Source organism: Schistocerca piceifrons, chromosome 2 (genome assembly GCF_021461385.2).
Source record: "Schistocerca piceifrons isolate TAMUIC-IGC-003096 chromosome 2, iqSchPice1.1, whole genome shotgun sequence".
Taxonomy (NCBI): Eukaryota; Metazoa; Arthropoda; class Insecta; order Orthoptera; family Acrididae; genus Schistocerca; species Schistocerca piceifrons.
The window spans coordinates 1,106,768,425-1,106,786,955 of NC_060139.1; the positions used below are offsets into that span (position 1 = coordinate 1,106,768,425).

The 18,531-nt window shown below is 38.8% G+C and overlaps 1 protein-coding gene across 2 annotated transcripts in view; it reads left to right on the plus strand.

Moving 5' to 3' along the window:
* The window catches only part of LOC124774941 (filamin-C), a 284,171-nt gene that overhangs the window by 67,058 nt on the left and 198,582 nt on the right, over window positions 1-18,531 (plus strand). For both annotated transcript variants that reach the window (XM_047249638.1, XM_047249637.1), the window contains exons 11-15: window positions 3,524-3,751; window positions 5,452-5,589; window positions 5,723-5,896; window positions 10,701-10,931; window positions 11,024-11,136. In XM_047249638.1, coding sequence (XP_047105594.1) covers window positions 3,524-3,751; window positions 5,452-5,589; window positions 5,723-5,896; window positions 10,701-10,931; window positions 11,024-11,136 — 884 coding nt within the window. The remainder of the gene's footprint in view (window positions 1-3,523; window positions 3,752-5,451; window positions 5,590-5,722; window positions 5,897-10,700; window positions 10,932-11,023; window positions 11,137-18,531) is intronic.

An 18,531-nucleotide genomic window follows, 5' to 3' on the forward strand; every position in this document is an offset into this window, starting at 1 on the left:
GGTGTTTCTTTCTTTCCACTCACAGACTGTTTAAGATTGTAATTTTCCTGTCCATATTTTGCATTGAGTTTTGAGGTTTCAAACCTTCTTGTCTATAGACTGTTCAAGGCTTTCTGTAGTTGGCTGATTGTTCAATGTCTTTTTGAATGCTCATCATATTTTAACATTGATTGTTGAAATGACTGATCATTACAAATATGTTTTTCATATCTGAATTAGTCAATTCTGCTGGCTCAATTAGTTCTGCTTCTTGTTTAATTGTGTTGTCTAGTGCTCCCATGTGCAATACATACTAATCCTCTGGTTTTTTTTTTTTTTTTTTTTTTTTATTCTAAGCTTGGTTCTTTTGTGGCCATGGTTACTTTTTTATTCTTTGCATGTAAAATAATGAACAAAAAGTAAATTTAAAATCGTGGTACTGTTTAAAAATTGTGTAACTGTACTTAACTGCAGGGATTTGAGCCTATTTGTTGTTGCTCCTGTCATGTCACAAATTGTACGAGGGCCATTTTTTGACCTCCAATAGGCTATAAATAAAAGAAAAATTTTATTACCAAAAGTTTTGTACACATATAATTACTTTTCTACATAATCATCGAAAACATTGAGACATTTATCATATTTGTGGGCAAGCTTAGCAATACACTCTTCAGAAAATGTTGCCGCCAATGATATCAAACGAACATTGACATTGTTTTGAAGATCTTCGTTGGTTTGAAAGTGCTACCCTCCTTGCCATGTCTTCATTTCAGGGAAAAGGTGTAAGTCGCTGTGTTGGGATTCTATGGCAGATGATCAAAAATGTCCTATTGAAATTGTTCAAGGAGCCGTTGGGTTGTGCAGCAGTGTGTGGACGAATGTTGTCACGGATCAACATAATTCCTGAAGTCAACATTCCTCTTCGTTTGATTTGAATGGCTCTCCGCAAGCGTTGTAAAGTTTCACAGTAAGCAGCTGCATTGATACTGGTTCCGGGCTGCTTAAACTCTACAAGCAACACACCTTTTTGGTCGCAAAACATGGTAGCCATAACCTTTCTGTTGTTGAATGTTTGTTTGAATTTTCTTGGTTTGTTTGGTGAATTTGGATGCATCCATTGTTGTGATTGTCGTGTTAATTCCAGTGTGTCATATTGGATCCAAGTTCATCTCCATTAACAATTTATTTCAAAAAGTTCTCTCCTTCATCATGATAACGGTCAAGGAAAATGTAAAGCTGACACCATTCGGCGACTTTTGTGGGTGTCCATCAACATTTTTGGAACCAAATGAGCACAAAGGTTTTTGTATCCTAAATGTTCAATAATGATAGTGTGTATGACAGATCTTTAAACTTCCGGAATTTCCATAGACAAAGCAGCTATGGTGAAACTACGATTTTCTCTAACCATTCTGTCAACTCGTTCAACAAGGTTGGCTGTAACGACAGACTTGCGTCCTTGGCCACCTTCATCATGCATGTCATTTCGGCCTTCTTTAAACTTTTGGCACCATTCATGCACAACACCATGAAGTTATCACCGTACAATCGGCTCATTCTCCAATGAATATCTGCTGCACTATTCCCTGCTGCCTGCAGAAACCAAATTACACTTCGTTATTCACACTCGATGGGTGTAACAATGACAGCAGCCATGTTTTTGTGGCTTTAGTGCAACACAGACTGATGCCTTGAGGTCGGCAATGGCGGAGTGTGTTGCTGCAACATTGACAGCATGTTAATGTGTGTTTGCTTTTGAATTCTGGCTGATTTCACCATATTCTGACCTACTCTTTTACAAAGGAACATAAAATTATTTTACAAAATGTTGAGCAAACCTCAGTGGTGAACAGTGGTTTTGTCTGTATGAGTAATTCTTTATACTCTGAGAACACACAATAATAGTGATTTAATGTTGTGTGGCATAATAATTCACAAAAGTTGTAAAAAATGTTTACTACTTATCTTTATCTCTTCTTTCTAATTTTGCAGTGTTTCTCAATGGCATAATATGTCTAGAAGTATGTTCCCTGTTTAAAGAGGAGGCACCAGAATCATGATTGAGGGTACGCGTTGATGCATTGACTTTAGAAATGATATGTTCCAAAACATTTTCTCATAATTATTTGCCTCTTTTGAGCTAATGTTTCGACACGTCATAACACAGAAAATCTTGAATTACAAATACTTTTCAATAAATATATCTTCCTTAACATCATGTTGGCTCTACCACATTCTACAAAACTTTTCTCACAACTATTGAAAATGTGGTAAGTTGGTAGAGAGATCAGTGATGTATTTAGCTGCACAGAGATGTTCTTTGTAATCAATTTGTACAAACAAAGGCAATTTTATGTGTGATTTATAATTTTGATAATTGACATTATAAATTATATAAGTGATTGTAGAAAATTGATGTTTAGTATTGTTACTATTATTACACTTTTTCAGAATATTAAAATATGTTTGACACATTTTTAGTGTTATAACCCTCTTTATGAAACAACTATCCATTACATATTTTTACATCTGAATATGAACGAGTTATACTGTACCATCTGTTTAAACTAAATGAAAATGAAAAATTAGTTTTGTGTGAAAAATTTCATTGATTTGGGTGGCAACTTCATTTTATATATCATGTTCTGTTCTAAAAAATTAGTGTGTCACTGACCAGCTACAGTATCATGTTTTATGTATATCTAACACAAGTTTTCATATATAAAAACAAAGATGAGGTGACTTACCGAACAAAAGCGCTGGCAGGTCGATAGACACACAAACAAACACAAACATACACACAAAATTCAAGCTTTCGCAAGAAACTGTTGCCTCATCAGGAAAGAGGGAAGGAGAGGGGAAGACGAAAGGAAGTGGGTTTTAAGGGAGAGGGTAAGGAGTCATTCCAATCCCGGGAGCGGAAAGACTTACCTTAGGGGGAAAAAAGGACAGGTATACACTCGCACACACGCACATATCCATCCACACATACAGACACAAGCAGACATCTTGTGTCTGTATGTGTGGATGGATATGTGCGTGTGTGCGAGTGTATACCTGTCCTTTTTTCCCCCTAAGGTAAGTCTTTCCGCTCCCGGGATTGGAATGACTCCTTACCCTCTCCCTTAAAACCCACTTCCTTTCGTCTTTCCCTCTCCTTCCCTCTTTCCTGATGAGGCAACAGTTTGTTGCGAAAGCTTGAATTTTGTGTGTATGTTTGTGTTTGTTTGTGTGTCTATCGACCTGCCAGCGCTTTTGTTCGGTAAGTCACCTCATCTTTGTTTTTATATATAATTTTTCCCACGTGGAATGTTTCCTTCCATTATATTAACGCAAGTTTTCATTAGTTAGTGCATTCCCATTGTAACAGTAACATGGATATTTAGTCTAATAATCAAATAAGTATCCAAACTTTTTGATCCAATATAATGTTAACAGCTAAATCTCATTAGAGATGGGTGAATGTATTTCAGTTTGCTAGTAAAAGGTCTGTAAATAATTTTCTCACATAACATTTTACTTAATTTTTTAAAATTTGTTTTAGGTAGCCCTTTTTCTTGCCATGTACTTGAGGCAGCTCGGGTGGTGCTGTCAGGAGAAGGTTTAGAGAAGGTTCCAGTGGCTCGAGATGCAAATTTCAGTGTGGAAGCAGATGCAAGTTTGGGTCAGCCAGAAGTGCAAGTGCTTGGTCCTTCAAGGAGAATATTGCCAGTTAATGTAAATGCCCAGGGTGGTGGTCACTATTCGGTCCAGTTCACTCCAGTAGATGTAGGTATGTATTGTTCACATACTTGCCTCCGAGAACATAACTGTGCTCAACTTCCCTTCATGGATGTTTCACAAAGGGTATCATCTAAACCATGAACTAAGCCTCATACAATCGTACAACTCGCAGGACCATTATCTTTTAAGATTACAAGGAATGCCTTCAGATATTTTGAGTTAATTATTTTTAAAGCTCTTATGACTCAGCCATATAGATCTCAACTGCTGAGTAGCTGTATACATGTGCAGAAAATGTACATTATACTTATTGTCAGTCATTATTAATACCTCTAAGCTGCAATTGTGCTTTGTCATACCATAGACCTGTGGGTATTTCAGACCATCTTACCGGCAGGTTCGCTGTTGCATTGTACACAAACCGTAATCACTGTACTTAGATTCACATTGATTCTGTTCTGCAATATTCATTAACCTCTAACTGGTTATCCAACTCCAAAAATGTGTGTCATTTTAATGTATGTACTCTGTTGTATCACCTTCAGCCAATATTTACCACATATTTCTTTGGCTTAAATATCTTTCATTTGCTTATTTAATGTACATTTTAACAAAAATTTTAAGCTATGAGAAGATTTACATTAATGTATTATGTTAGTAGGTACTGGCTATAAGTTAATTTTGTATGTGCATACAGAATTTTGACTATAGTTCTGTGTTGTGTACAGGCAGCCACTGTCGGTACATATCCTAAAGAAATTTGTTTGTTAACTGGAAAAACACCCTATCTGAAGGTGTATGTACAAGCTCATAATAGGACCTGAATTTGGCATGAAATGCACACTAGGAATACTGCTGTCCATCTTCTGTCCAACTGTGAAGATTATATTCCACCTTTAGAACAGAGTGGAATTTAGAGAATTTTCTGCAATGTGTGTGGCAAATTGTATGTAGGTCAATCAGGTAGGGCTTTAACTACAAGACTGACTGCTTGTGAAATGAGTCTGAGACTGACAAAGAATGATTCCACCTTTTCTGAATGTGTTCTGCATGAATGCCATTGATATGATGTGTTTTATATCAATACAGATACGAAAGTCTCACATCTTTTAAAACAATATTTGTACAGCTAAGAATTGTCACTGAAGTTGTGTGACCTACCTCTTAGTGTTAAGTTATCTGATGATGGCCTAAGAACCTGAAAGCTAGTTCATAAAGAACTATAAAATAAATATTATTGTGGAACTTAAAACTGTGTATTCAAGTTATTACTTTTTGCTTAATCAGTTGAGGTTTTTAGCTCTTCTGGATGTATATGAAGTTTTATCACTGACATAAGCAGAATGTTTTACTGTCCAGGGTGAATACACGTTTTTTGAGTGAGTGTTAACTGTCTTATTATTTGTATGTGTGACATGTAACTTGTAATACAATTCACCCTTGATTATGCCACACATTGGGAAGTAATAATTTAATTTCATTTACAAAACTTATGTATCTAATACCATACACTGAATTACAACCCTTCATAAACTCAGGGAGACTGTATTGAAAACAAATCAACACTCTTGACTAGGAATGATGTTTTTGCATAACTTTGCAACCATTTTCCTTGAGGAATAAGTAATAGATAACAAGGGATATGTTGATTATGTGCATTTCAGAATAACTCCTCAAAATTATGGAAAACTGTACTGTAATATGTACTGATATTTCAGACCCATGTGATGAAGTTTGCATGTATTTTAGGTGACCACAGTGTTGAAGTAAAGCTGGGCAATGTACATGTGGAGGGAAGTCCCTTTCTTGTGAAGGCATATGATGCTGCAAAAGTCAGAGTGACGGACATAAATTCTGGAATAGTAGGGAAACCTGTGTTTTTTAGCAGTAAGTACCTTGCATAAAATAAACATAAAGAAAATAATAATGATATTTTCATAAATTACACTTCAGACAGGCTCAAAGAGCTTTAAATGTTTGTTTGTATACATGTTCATGGAAGGAAATTAATATGTTACAGTCAATGCTAGCCAAGCTGGAGCAGGAAATTTGGAAATAATTGTTTCTGTGAATGGCAGGAATGTACCAAACTATGTTCAGTCTGAGGGAAATGCCAAATTCAGGGTGAACTTTAAACCCCAGGAAGCTGCTCCACATAGTCTGAGTGTGCGATTCAATGGTGAGCCTGTTCCAGGTAAGTTATTCTGTAAGTTATTTTGCAGTTTACATTTGTTATTGTGTCCGTCCCCGGTGGCTGAGTGGTCAGTGCGACTGAAAGTCAGTCCTAAGGGCCCGGGTTCAATTCCCAGCTGGGTCGGAGATTTTCTCTACTCAGGGACTGGATGTTGTGTTGTCCTAATCATCATCATTTCACCCCCATCGACGCGCAAGTCGCCGAAATGGCATCAAATCGAAAGACATTCTTGCACCTGGCAAACGGTCTAGCCAACGGGAGGCCCTAGTCATACAACATTACATATTACTTATTACAATACCAGAAATCAGTAATACCAGCTGCAAAAATATATTTTGTTTTATAGCCCTTATAAATAATCGAAGCACTTCTTATATGTTATGCTGTGTCATAGATTAGCTCATGACACCATGTTTACTGCAGTCTAATATAAATGCTCACTACAAATATATTCAGTTGTGGAATACCACTACGTGACTCAAAAAATGCAAATCCTCCAATAGGGAGAAAGACTGGGTGGGAGAAAGAAACAATTTACTTCAGTCTACTGGCGAGTGGCAGCATTTGGGTTTTTTAGTATGCATATCCTCAATGCAGCGGTCATCCCCCCCTCCCCCCCACTTCCATCTCACCTTCTCCCAGTCCCCCCCTCCCTTGCTCCCTTTCCTTCCACCCCTCAGATTCTTGGTGTGGCAAAGATAAGTTCATAATTATTTATTTCCAAAGTCAGAAGCCCATTGAACAGACAATATAACATTGTATTTACATAAAACCATAATTTTCCACAATAAGATACAAAATTGATAAAGGGGTGCTGTTTAAAATTAATAATCTTCTGACAAATATTTTGCTACAGTAGGTACAGTAAATGGCCAGGTCTTTTACAGTGCATGTAGCTGGGCACAAACTAGCATCTGTGAGGTGATCAGTAGTCTATTCAACACCCAGGCTTGTATTATCATTTGGTCCAGCTCCTTTCCAGTCCGTCCGTACAGAATCTAACCAGAACTGCTATAGATTAAAGTTTCCTTAGACCAGCAATATTGTGGGATCGAAGGATATGCTGTGGACTTTTACCGTATAAGTTATTCAGAGAAGCTGGGAGAGGGAATCCATATGGTGCAGATTGTGAAGCAACCATTGAAGTAGAGTGGTCAGCTCTACTCTTGGCCACAGTTTGTTGGTTGCTGTTCATTATTGTGAGCAGCTGGTTGGTGATAGTGCCCATATAAAAAGCAGTTCAAAAGTTCCATCAGACCTAGTCTATGATACGACTACAGTTTTCACTCACAGCTCCGCCTCTGATAGAATATGGTATGCCACCAACAGTAGGGGTACACCACTGACAATACTGGAATAGAATATGCTGGGTGGGTGCATGAGGAAGGTCTTCCACCTGAGTATCACTCATGTGGCAACCAATTGGGAGTAGTTGTGACATAAGAGGTTTTCCACCTCTCAAAAAGTGGTTTTCCATTGCCCACCCAATCTATTGAATAGAATTGGGGAGAAGAGGAGTTTGTGGCACAACTTGACTAGAAGAAGGGATCGGTTGGTAGGACATGTTCTGAGGCATCAAGGGATCATCAATTTAGTACTGGAGGGCAGCGTGGAGGATAAAAATCGTAGAGGGAGACCAAGAGATGAATACACTAAGCAGATTCAGAAGGATGTAGGCTGCAGTAGGTACTGGGAGATGAAGAAGCTTGCACAGGATAGAATAGCATTGAGAGCTGCATCAAACCAGTCTCAGGACTGAAGACCACAACAACAAACAACAACCCAATTTATGAATTGTCCTGGTTCATCCTTGTGCCACACCTACTCCCAACCCCTTGACATATGGGTCACTAGTCCTGTGCACCAGTTCACCATATACTATTCTAGCCCTGTCCCGGGCATATCCTGTGAAAGCAGTAATATCACAAGGCAACTTTGCTGTAACTTTTGAACAAACTTCTTCTCTGGATATTACCATTATTCAACTGTCTGCATGGTCGAAGGGCAACTGTGTAATTGTAGCGTAGAGCAGAGATGGCCACCTGTGTGTGGAACACACTGCTGAGCACAATGTGTTCAACTTCAATGGCTGTGCACAATGTTTGCCGTCTGGATCGTACCCCGAATATCAACTTCCTTGAACTACATAATGAGGAGCCACTCTTGCGACACATTCTTCAATCTTTCTGAAAATCTCTGCTAGTCCTTTCACTGCTTCACTCCTCTCACCACTTACATTCTACCAAGGACTTTCCATTACCATCTACACTTTGTTTCAGAAATAGAGAATGTAAATTCCGGTATGTGTTCCAATATGTATACAGTACAAAAAGTTCATTACAACATTTATCTGGAAAAGCTGTTTCTGAAGTATGGCCTTTAGATCAGTGATATTCTGTGGAACATTTTTCTTTCCACTGGTTATTGCTGGGCATCTTTGCAGTGGGTAGCTCTGCCAATATGCAAGATGAGCCAGCACAGCATTGATGTCCGGGTCACGGTATGTAAAGTGCAATTCTTCCACCACTTGATTCGAATATACAGTATAAAACCATTTTTACCTTCCTGTAAGTAAAGTTTTCCTACCATTTATGACATTTGCTCCCATCAAATTTCATATGTCCACAATTTTAATTCACACATGATTTTGTGTTAACATATTTATAATTTTCCCACGATTTACACTTTATGAAAAATGGTCGTGGAGAAAAACTCACATAATTGACATAAAAAGATGCTGGCATGGTTTTGGCCACCAAGGTGGTGTTTACAGATTTACAGGTTAAATTTCTTGACACCAGGATGCTCTACTCAGTGGATCTGAAATGAGAAATGGGTAAAAGATGGAACGATTCGTACCACATCTTGTGCCACTGCCAAGGTCGACTCGACTCAGTGGCTGATGGGAGTAACTAGGTTAGTTCGAATAAAGATATCTTGACAGTCACAACTATTTCCATTTACTACACATGCATAGCTTCACAATTGTTGTGATCATCACGACACCTTTGTCGAACCATATTTAGTACGTTTTGTCATTTGGCCACTTCTAGTGCTAATTGACACCTTCACTGACAAGGTGTTACTCAGATGTTTTTTGTTTAAACACAGCACCTGTTAAGTATTTTTTCATGCTTAGCAATACATGTTTCAAGAATTTATTCTCATTGCCAAGTCCAGTATTTATGTATGTATTTTTTGTGATGTTTCGCAGACAGACAGTGTGAGTGATAGTTTGCATATGTGTGGTTTTCTGTACAACTGAGGAGCCACATTACCTTATAACCTCAAAAAGATGACTACAATGCAAGAGATACAGAACGACACTTAGGCAGACACCACACACAAAATACATCTTTGCACTTGACAATGAGAAAAAATTCACAAAATGCGTCATACTAAGCATGAAAAAATACGTAACTGGTGCAGTGTTTTATTATTTAAATAGTGAATGACAGCTGCAGACTTTCCAAAAACATCGATTATGTTGTATAAATTTAAGTCAGACGTTTCTACTTGCCAGACAATTACCAGTTCCAGTTAATCAGCAGTTTTTAGTAGATAATAAATATTTAGAAGGTAATAAACCTTTATTAGCTAATAAAAAAAGTACCTGACAATGATTTGGTGCTTATTATGTGCATATACCATACATAAACTGTGAAAATACAAAGGTGGATCCTATGTGTAACTTTTATTGCTTAAAACATTATTTCCCACATTTTACATTTTCCTGCAGTATTCATCATATTTTTTAAAGTCCCTTGAAAAGTTTAAAAGTGGAGTTCCACTGTATGTGTAATATCAGACACAGCATTCTGTGTAGCCTTCACCTCAGAAACCAGCTGTCCTATTAATATTGTCTGCAACAGCAAGCACCTGTTAGAAGAAAAACATCTCTGGTTTTGAAGCCCGCGGCGCGGAAACTAAGTGTTTCGACGAGTGTTGTGACGAACTTCGTTTACACATGGTAGTACGTACCTCAAATTATGCTCTCAATTTTTGAACCACCCTGTATGCCAGGTAGTTTCACTGACTTGAGTGAGCAGAAGACTATGGACCTGAATACAGTTATGGTTCCACAGGCAACTGCAACGTTTTTCCATGAAGGCATTGACTACTGTGGCTCACAGTAGGACAAATGTCGTAACATTTATGTTAATTACTTTTTGAAATAATAAAGTGTATTTACTTTTCCATCTGCCTCCTTTTCATTTGGCTGCCCATTACATATTTGAAAGAGAGCAATTTCAGGGAAGTGATAAGAGTGGACACTGAGAAAGAAAAAACTTTAGATGGTGGAAGTGACATGAAGATTGTCATTTCCTCCCATTTCGTGCCTGAATCCTGAGCACAGGAGTATTGTCCCTCACACTGCTTCTAATGTTGACACAGTGCTGAAAATGTAGATTCAGTTGGATGCTGCTGCTTTTTACCTCAGAAAGGTACATAACCCAGTGTTTTTCAGAGCTTTCTGTTACTCTCACATATAATTGAATAAACTGTAAATAACCACAAAAATCTTCCAGCCAAAATGGTGTTTTGTTGTCTTTCCCTGTCTTCCAGCTACCTTAGTGTGATTTTTAGGCTCCGTCAAATTGTGATGCATTTTCATTTGATCATCTTCTGTTCAACTCTGTCGTGCCAAATTAGCTAGCATGTGATTTGTGCATGAGTACTATTTACATACTGTAAATCAGTTGGTCTCCTGGTATGCCAGTCAGCTTGAGCTGCTTCACAACAGGAATTTTTTGTTTTAGTGAAAAATCTGAAATATGCCTCATTATTTGCTTCTCTGTGGCAGGTTCTCCGTTTACCTGCAAGATTCTTGACTCCAGCCAAATTCTGGTGTCAGGTTCTGCATTAAAAATGTCTCCCCTCGGCCGCTCGGCAGTTCTCATTGTCGATCCTCAGTTACCGGCTGCTGACTTGGGCACTTGTGACGTCACAATTGCTTCCCCTTCAGGACAGACTACTACTGCCAGAGTGACCAAGACAGATAAATTTATTGCAGAATTCACCCCACTTGAAGTAGGTAAGTAAAGAATGTCGGGTAACTGTCAGACACTTGTAAATCACTCTGTACTTTGGCATTGACAATTCTGATACATGTCTGCACATTTACAGGACGGCACAGTGTGTCTGTAATGCTGGATGGGGAACCAGTGAGAGGTAGCCCTTTTGCCTGCAACATTTATGATGTTAGCAAGGTCAAAATCTCAGGACTTGGACCATCTAAGGTAATCAGACCACCAATCAATTAATGACAGTGATTTGATAATTGTTTTTAAGTAATGGAATCCTCCTTCACACAAAGGTTGAATTGGATAAAAACATTGAAACAAATAATTAAGAGAATATGTTTAGATGATTTATTATATATAACCATAAACATGGCAATAACCATAAAGATAGCAAATGAGTTCATGATGCTGTATTTCATATTTTATCACTAGTCGTACAGTTCCCAAGTGTCTAGGGCTGTGTGTGTAATTTTTGCAGTAAAGTCGCCTTTTGTAGTTGGCAGATGTATATTTTACCAATGCCAGTGGTTTCCAAGTGCCGCACTGCTCCCAGTGTGTCGAGAACCACTGCAACCATTCTTACTGGTTTACATTGGAGTAGTTGTAGTTTGTCCTCATATCAGGTAAGTTTTTCAAGTTCGTTTCTTGTCGATTCTGCTATTACCAGAGGTATCAATGTCAGTGATGTGCACTGTACTCTTCTGCACAGTTGTAGTATTGTGTTCCTGCATTTTATTGACCTGAAGCTGAAAATCGCATAGTAATTTTCCACGTTCGCTCTCTAGTATTTTTTGTGGCTTACACTGGCAGATGGTAATCTGCAGATTATTCGTGCCACATCATTGTGCCTGTGTACAGATCAGTCTGTGTGATCATTTTGCAAAAGCCCAAAATTTGGTCAGTTGTTTTGTCAGCTTCATTGCAGAGTATGCACTTTGAGACTTTTGCTGATTTCTCAACTCTGGCTTTGATAGTATCATTTCTGAGGGCTTCTTCCTGAGGAATCAGTCCTTCAGTTTCTTTTTTTAGGGTTCCATTCGTCAGCCAACACTAGTCTTTTGTTTATCTATTTTGACTACAATCTTCTCCAAAAACTACCAATGCATTGCTTTATTGTGCAGACTGCCAGTCGCCATTGGGATACAGCTATCCAGTATTGATTCTTAGTTTGCAGTACCTTGAGAAATTTTCAGCTCTTGGCTTCAGTCAGAGCTGACTCTTTGCAGTCTTCCACATAGTCCGTCAATGTATACTTCTCTTCTTCCATTATCTACCTTGCTTGCAGGAATCCTCTACCACATGCTTTTCTGGGCAAGTGCAACCTGTCGACATCACTTGCAGGGGTAGAGTGCATTGTGAATTGTCATAAGTTTTCTTATTTTTCTGCTCAGAATACATTACTCTACTTTTGTCAATCTCACAATGTCTGCAGTGTGTTGATGATGATAATGGCCCAGGTATTAAGTGCCTTGATGGTTGGGGATGATTGTGCACTTTTCAAAATTTTTGTGACCCGTTTGTTTTCTCTTTGATGATCACGTTTTTTACATGCCCATGTTTGTTGTTGTCCAGCTGGAAAATTCTTAGGTATTTGCAGTCTTCTGGCTGGTGGTGCATGACTGTTTCTCCTAGAACACTTTTTGAGAATTTGCCCCTCCTTAGCGCCAGTGAGATGCACTTGCATATGCTGAATTCCATGCTAATGTCGTTATTGAAAATTCAGACCGTAAACATCAGAGACTCGAATTAAATTTCAGATTTCCATACAGCTTAGTCATCCATAGCCATAGCAGGTACCTGGCCCTTTTTTTCTTTTTTTTTTTCTTTTTGCTCTCTTTTTGCTCTCCATCCATTCCAGATAGCAACAGCTGTAGGAGACCTGAAAGTATTAGTGTAAAATCCAAAGAAATGCCCCCAACAGCAAGAGTATTAAAATCTTAGTTGTAAACTGTCAAAGTATTCGCAACAAAATGCCAGAGTTTGAAGCACTCCTGAAATGCTGTAAGATTGACATTATACTAGGTACAGAAAGTTGGTCAAAATGTGAAGTTGATAGCAGTGAGATTTTTGGGGTAAATTTGAGTGTATACTTAAAGGATAGGATTATGGGAAATGGAGATGTGTATTTGTTGCAGTTGATAAGAAATGCAAATCCATCAAGATAGAAATTGAAACTGCACGTGAGATTGTATGGGCAAGACTCTATATCAGGTGTGGTCTTAGAATTGTAACTGTATCCTCCTATTGGCCACTAGGCTCACCTCCTGATATAACTGAAAACTTTGAAGGTAAGCTCGTTTCACTTGTATGGAAGTTCCCCATTTAAGTTCCCCAATTGTGAAAAGTATGTAAAAGTCAGCCAACCGGTTGCATAGGTTTTCTATACACCTTGACCTGGTTTCGTCACCTCTAAGGGTGACTTCATCATCAGAAGGTAAGGTAAGGTAATTACATGAAGAACATATCGTCAAAGATGTACAGTGATTTAAGAGCTGAGTTGCTCAGGTCATACATTAAAATATAAACCATAATGTTATTCAAAAGTTCAAACATTAAAACATAAGTAACATCGGTGTGGTGTGAAAGTCTGACTGTCAGACGGACAGTACATTTTTGACGATATGTTCATGTAATTACCTTACCTTCTGATGAAGTCACCCTTAGAGGTGACGAAACCTGGTCAAGGTATATAGAAAACATATACAACCGGTTGGCTGATTTTTACATGTTTTTGAAATTTGTGTATACGGTTGCTGCAAACGTCAGCCACGTTCAAAATTTTTCCCCAATTATACTGTAATTGTTGGAGGAGACTTGAATCATTCAACAATCAATTGGGGCAATTAGAGTTTTGTTAATGGTGGGCACAACCAGACATCCTGTGAAATTTGACAAAGTGCCATCTCTGAAAACTACTTAAAACAGACCCTGATGCTGTTAGGTTTCGAGGGCTAGGGGTCTTTCATTTCCCAACCTATACTTCTCATCTGGGATGGTCAACGGCCTGGAAGATGGAAGAGAGTGATTAGTGACACCTCAACGGCAGAAAGGACAGAGGAACCACCATCATAAACACTTGATGTGTGGGGTTTACTAGTCCCCCATTGGGTGCTTCCCCAGGTGGTGGATAGGGAAATATCTCTCAGATATGGGTGATGGTGAAATGAAATAGCCAGGATGGACCAAAACTAGTAAACTCTATCGTCTGTCTCAGAATGAGTGGCTGCAAACAGTGTCTGACCCAGAATAGGCGGCTGAATTTCACACACTGTGGGGCTCACTACCTCATTAGTCAAAACCCCATTATCCTTCAGGATAACCCAAAATTTCCTTATTTTTATTTTTATTCTCTTTTCTTGATGGAAACACAACCTCTTGGATTACATACCCCAGGTGGTACAATCCACTCAATCCACTCCCGTTCATGGGACAAGTAGACCTGCGGATTCTGGGGAGACAACATCATCATGTCATAAGAAACATAAGACTTTCTTGGCAACCATATATATAAACTCTCTTCTTGAAGTTGGAAAATTGAAACAAATGCTAGACACACTAAGAGGAAAAAATGTAATGATATCAGCTGTACAGGAGACAAGACTCACAGATGAATGTTGTTTTGAATGAGAAGGCTTTAGAATATTCAAAGGAAAACCTGGCAAAAGAGTCACAATAAATATACCCCATCTAGGCACTTACTTTATTGTCAACAAGGAAATGATCGATTCAGTCTTGAATTTCTCTTCAAGTTGTGGAAGAACGTCAACACTGTCTTTCAAAACTATGAATAAAGCTTATACGATTGTAAATTTCCATGCTCCCACAAATGAATCAAACAAAAAAGAATCAGAATCAGCTGACAAAATTTGAGAAAAACTTGAAGAAACAATTGACAAAGTTCCAAAACACCATTCCATAATTTTGATGGGCGATTTTAATGCACAAATTGATAGAGGAAAAGAAGTATAAGCAAATTGTTGGTGACTACCCTGCACATAAAAGAACAAATAAAAATGCTGAGCGACTAATTGATATTTTTAAGAACTGTGATCTTCTTTTAAAATCCACAGCCTTCAAGCGTCTATATCGAAAAGCCAAAACTTGGAAACACCCTAACGCAATCATTTGGAGAATTGCAGCTGGACCATGTAGCTTTTCAAAAAAATCCACCAGGGAAATTTTCAGTGTTAAAGTTTTGAGGAATACCATAATTAATTCTGATCATTACTTGTCTCTGGTAAAAATGAATATCATCACAGATAGCCGAGAGAACCTTTCCAATATTTCAAGAAAAAAATAGACCTACAAAATGTGATATAAGTAAACTGAAAAATGTCAATAACAAATTTACAGAAACTCTACTCAGCAAACCAAATAAAACAGACTGGAACAGAATTAAAGAAGCCGTGGTAAAATCAGCCACTGAAACTACACTGACCAATAAAAAATATAAACACCCATGGTGGAATGAAGATTGTAATGAAGCAATTGAAAAGTGAAGATGGGCTTGGATAAAATGGAATAGCAAGAAAACCTCCGAAAATCACGAAAAATTCTTGAAGGTTAGGAAAGATAAATCAAAAGCATTGGGAACAACCAAGAGACTCTTCAACAAAAACCAAATCGATGAAATAGAAGAAAATTTTAGAAGACATCACACTCGGGAATTTTATAAAGCCTTTAAATCACAACTATTGAAGTTTAAACCTTCTACGTTAGATATAAGAGGACTCGATGGAAAACTAAATTTGAATGACAAATCATGTGCTGCAGCTTTTGGAAATTACTTTTCATCCATACTGAATACTGAAAATCCAAAGGAAAAGCTTGATTTCTAGCCTACTGTTCCTCCTGCAGATAGTCTCCCTCCCACATTAGATGAAATCATGAAAACTATACAAGGCTTGAAAAATAACAAATCTGGAGGTGAGGATTGCATCTTGGCTGAAATGTGGAAATACGCTGATCATGATACAATAAAACATCTCCATGATATGATAGTGAAGATTTGGAAAACTGAAACTCTACCTCCAGATTGGACCATAGCAATTATTCACCCACTTCATAAAAAAGGCAATAAGAGTGATCTGAATAATTACCGGGAAATCTCTTTGCTACCAATAATGTACAAGATCTTTTCCAGACTGTTGTTAAACAGAGCTGAATCAGTCTTAGATCAACAATTGGGCGAATATCAAGCTGGTTTCAGGACCTCAAGATCCTGTGCAGAGCAGATCCATAACCTGAAATCTATTATATCATACACTAAATCAAGATCAAAAACGTTTGTTGTGACCTTTGTCGACTTTCAAAAAGCATACTACTCAATTGATCGAGAAACAATAAAGAACATCCTTGCCGAATTTGGTCTAGATAGGAAAACAATCAATCTGATAAGCGCCACTTTAAATAACACAGTGTCTCAAAGGTCAAGTTCAGAGGCAAACTATCAGAACCATTTGAAATCTGTACAGGGGTGAGACAAGGTGACCTGCTCTCTCCATTGCTTTTCAACTGTGTCCTGGAAAAGATAGTCAGAGAGTGGAAAATAACCATTCCGCCAGGGGGGGGGGGGGGGGGGGGGGGACCCAACATAAAACAGATAGTTCGGAACACCACTTAATGATGGAAATATTGTCACATAGAAAAGGTGTAATTAGATGAATGATGAACACTAACTTCACTTAACAAATGTTTATTCAGCACTTGCACGTACAAGTGTGTGGAGTGAACTGCCTCCGACCAGAACACATACAGTATATTTACAGCTACAGAACATTCCAGTACAATGATTCTTGACATTCGTGGATACTTCTAGAATGTACTCGAACCGAATATATAAATTAAAATTGTACAGTCCAGATGAGCTTTGGACTCATGACCCTCCATGCAACACTTTAGTATCATAACCACTACACCACGTTGCTACTCAGCTCCTTCTGCCACATTGCTCCCTCCTTAAGAGAACAGCATCTCGGTGTTATGTCCTCCTAGTCCGGGAACGAGTCATCAGCCCTGTATACTCTGACTCCCGATGGCTGATGCTCGCCTTGGCGGTGATCTTTTTAGAACTTCCTTTTCTGCTATACTCTTCGTCACCTTTATGTTTGTTGCCTCTCGCTGGAGCTTCGAATTTACTCTAGGTGGAGGATCCTTGTGGGCTTCATTCAAAGGACGTAGACTGTATCTCTGATCTTTCGTCATCTTGTGTCAGAGTCGAAATCTTCAGCTTCATAAGTAACATGACAGCTGTCTTACAACCTGATAAGGTCTAAAGTAGTGCCTGAGGAGCTTCTCAGAGAGACCAACCTTCCGAACAGGAGTGAAGATCCAGACGAGGTCACCAGGATGGTAGACAACAGGACGGTGGCTCGCGTCATACCTTTGGCGGTCATTTCCTTGAGCCTGCAGTGTGCGGAGTCAAGCTAACTGCCAAGCTTCCTCAGCTCTGGTTAACATCTGTCCAATGTAGTTGTCATCCACATCATGAGGATGTAATGGAAACACACTGTCCATCGTCGTAGTCGCCTCATGCCCATGCACTGGGAAAAATGGTGTAAATCCCGTGGTGTCTTGTTTGGTGGTGTTGTAGGCAAACGTCAAGAAAGGTAGCACCTCATCCCAGTCACTCTGCTCAATATTGATAGCATGTCGGCCAAGGTCTTACTAAGGCATTCAGTAAGCCTGTTACTTGGCCAATGGTAGTCAGTCATCATGTGATGAGTAATGTTGCACCGACAGTTTATCTGTGTCACAAGATTCGATTGAAAAACTTTCCCTCGATCCATGGTGAACAACCCTGGGGCACCGTGTTTTAATACAATGTCTTCCACGATGAATTTGGCTACCTCGGATGCTTCAGCTATTTTCACAGATTTTGTAATGGCGTAAGGTGTCAGGTAATCAGTGCAAACAATAATCCATGTATTGCCACTAGCAGACATTGGAAATCATCCGAGGAGGTCAATCCCAACACACTGGAAAGGCGTTTTGGCTGGTGGAATTGGTATTAGTCAGCCATTTGGTGTCTGAGGAACTGCCTTTCTCCTCTGGCACTCTCTAGAGTGCGACACATAGTGACGGACACTCCTAAATAAACCTGGCCAGAAAAATCTCTTGCGGATTCTATCGTAGGTCTTAATAAATCCTAAATGTCCGGCCTCAGGTGTGTCATGGAATTTCTGTAGAACATCTCAGCGCACGTGTTTAGGAATCACTGGTAGCCACCTCTTTCCAAATGGATCAAAGATTTTCTTGCAAAGTAGTCCATTAACTGCCTTAAATTGTCCTTTCACATCCTCTGACCGATTTAAGGCAAGCATAATTTGAGATATCTTGGCATCCTTCGCCTGCTCAGCAGAGATATCCTGGAGTGCAGCGAGACAATCACTATCTTCACCAAAGTCTTGATGGTCTTGCACAGGGTTTCTTGAGAGACAGTCGGCATCTTGGTGTTTTCTTCCACTTTTGTATACTATGGTAATGCCATACTCTTGAAGATGTAGTGCCCACCTGCTGAGTCGTCCTGTTGGATCCTTAAGACCTGTCAGCCAACAAAGTGAATGATGGTCTGTAACAACTGCGAATGGCCTTCCATAGAGATACTTTCAA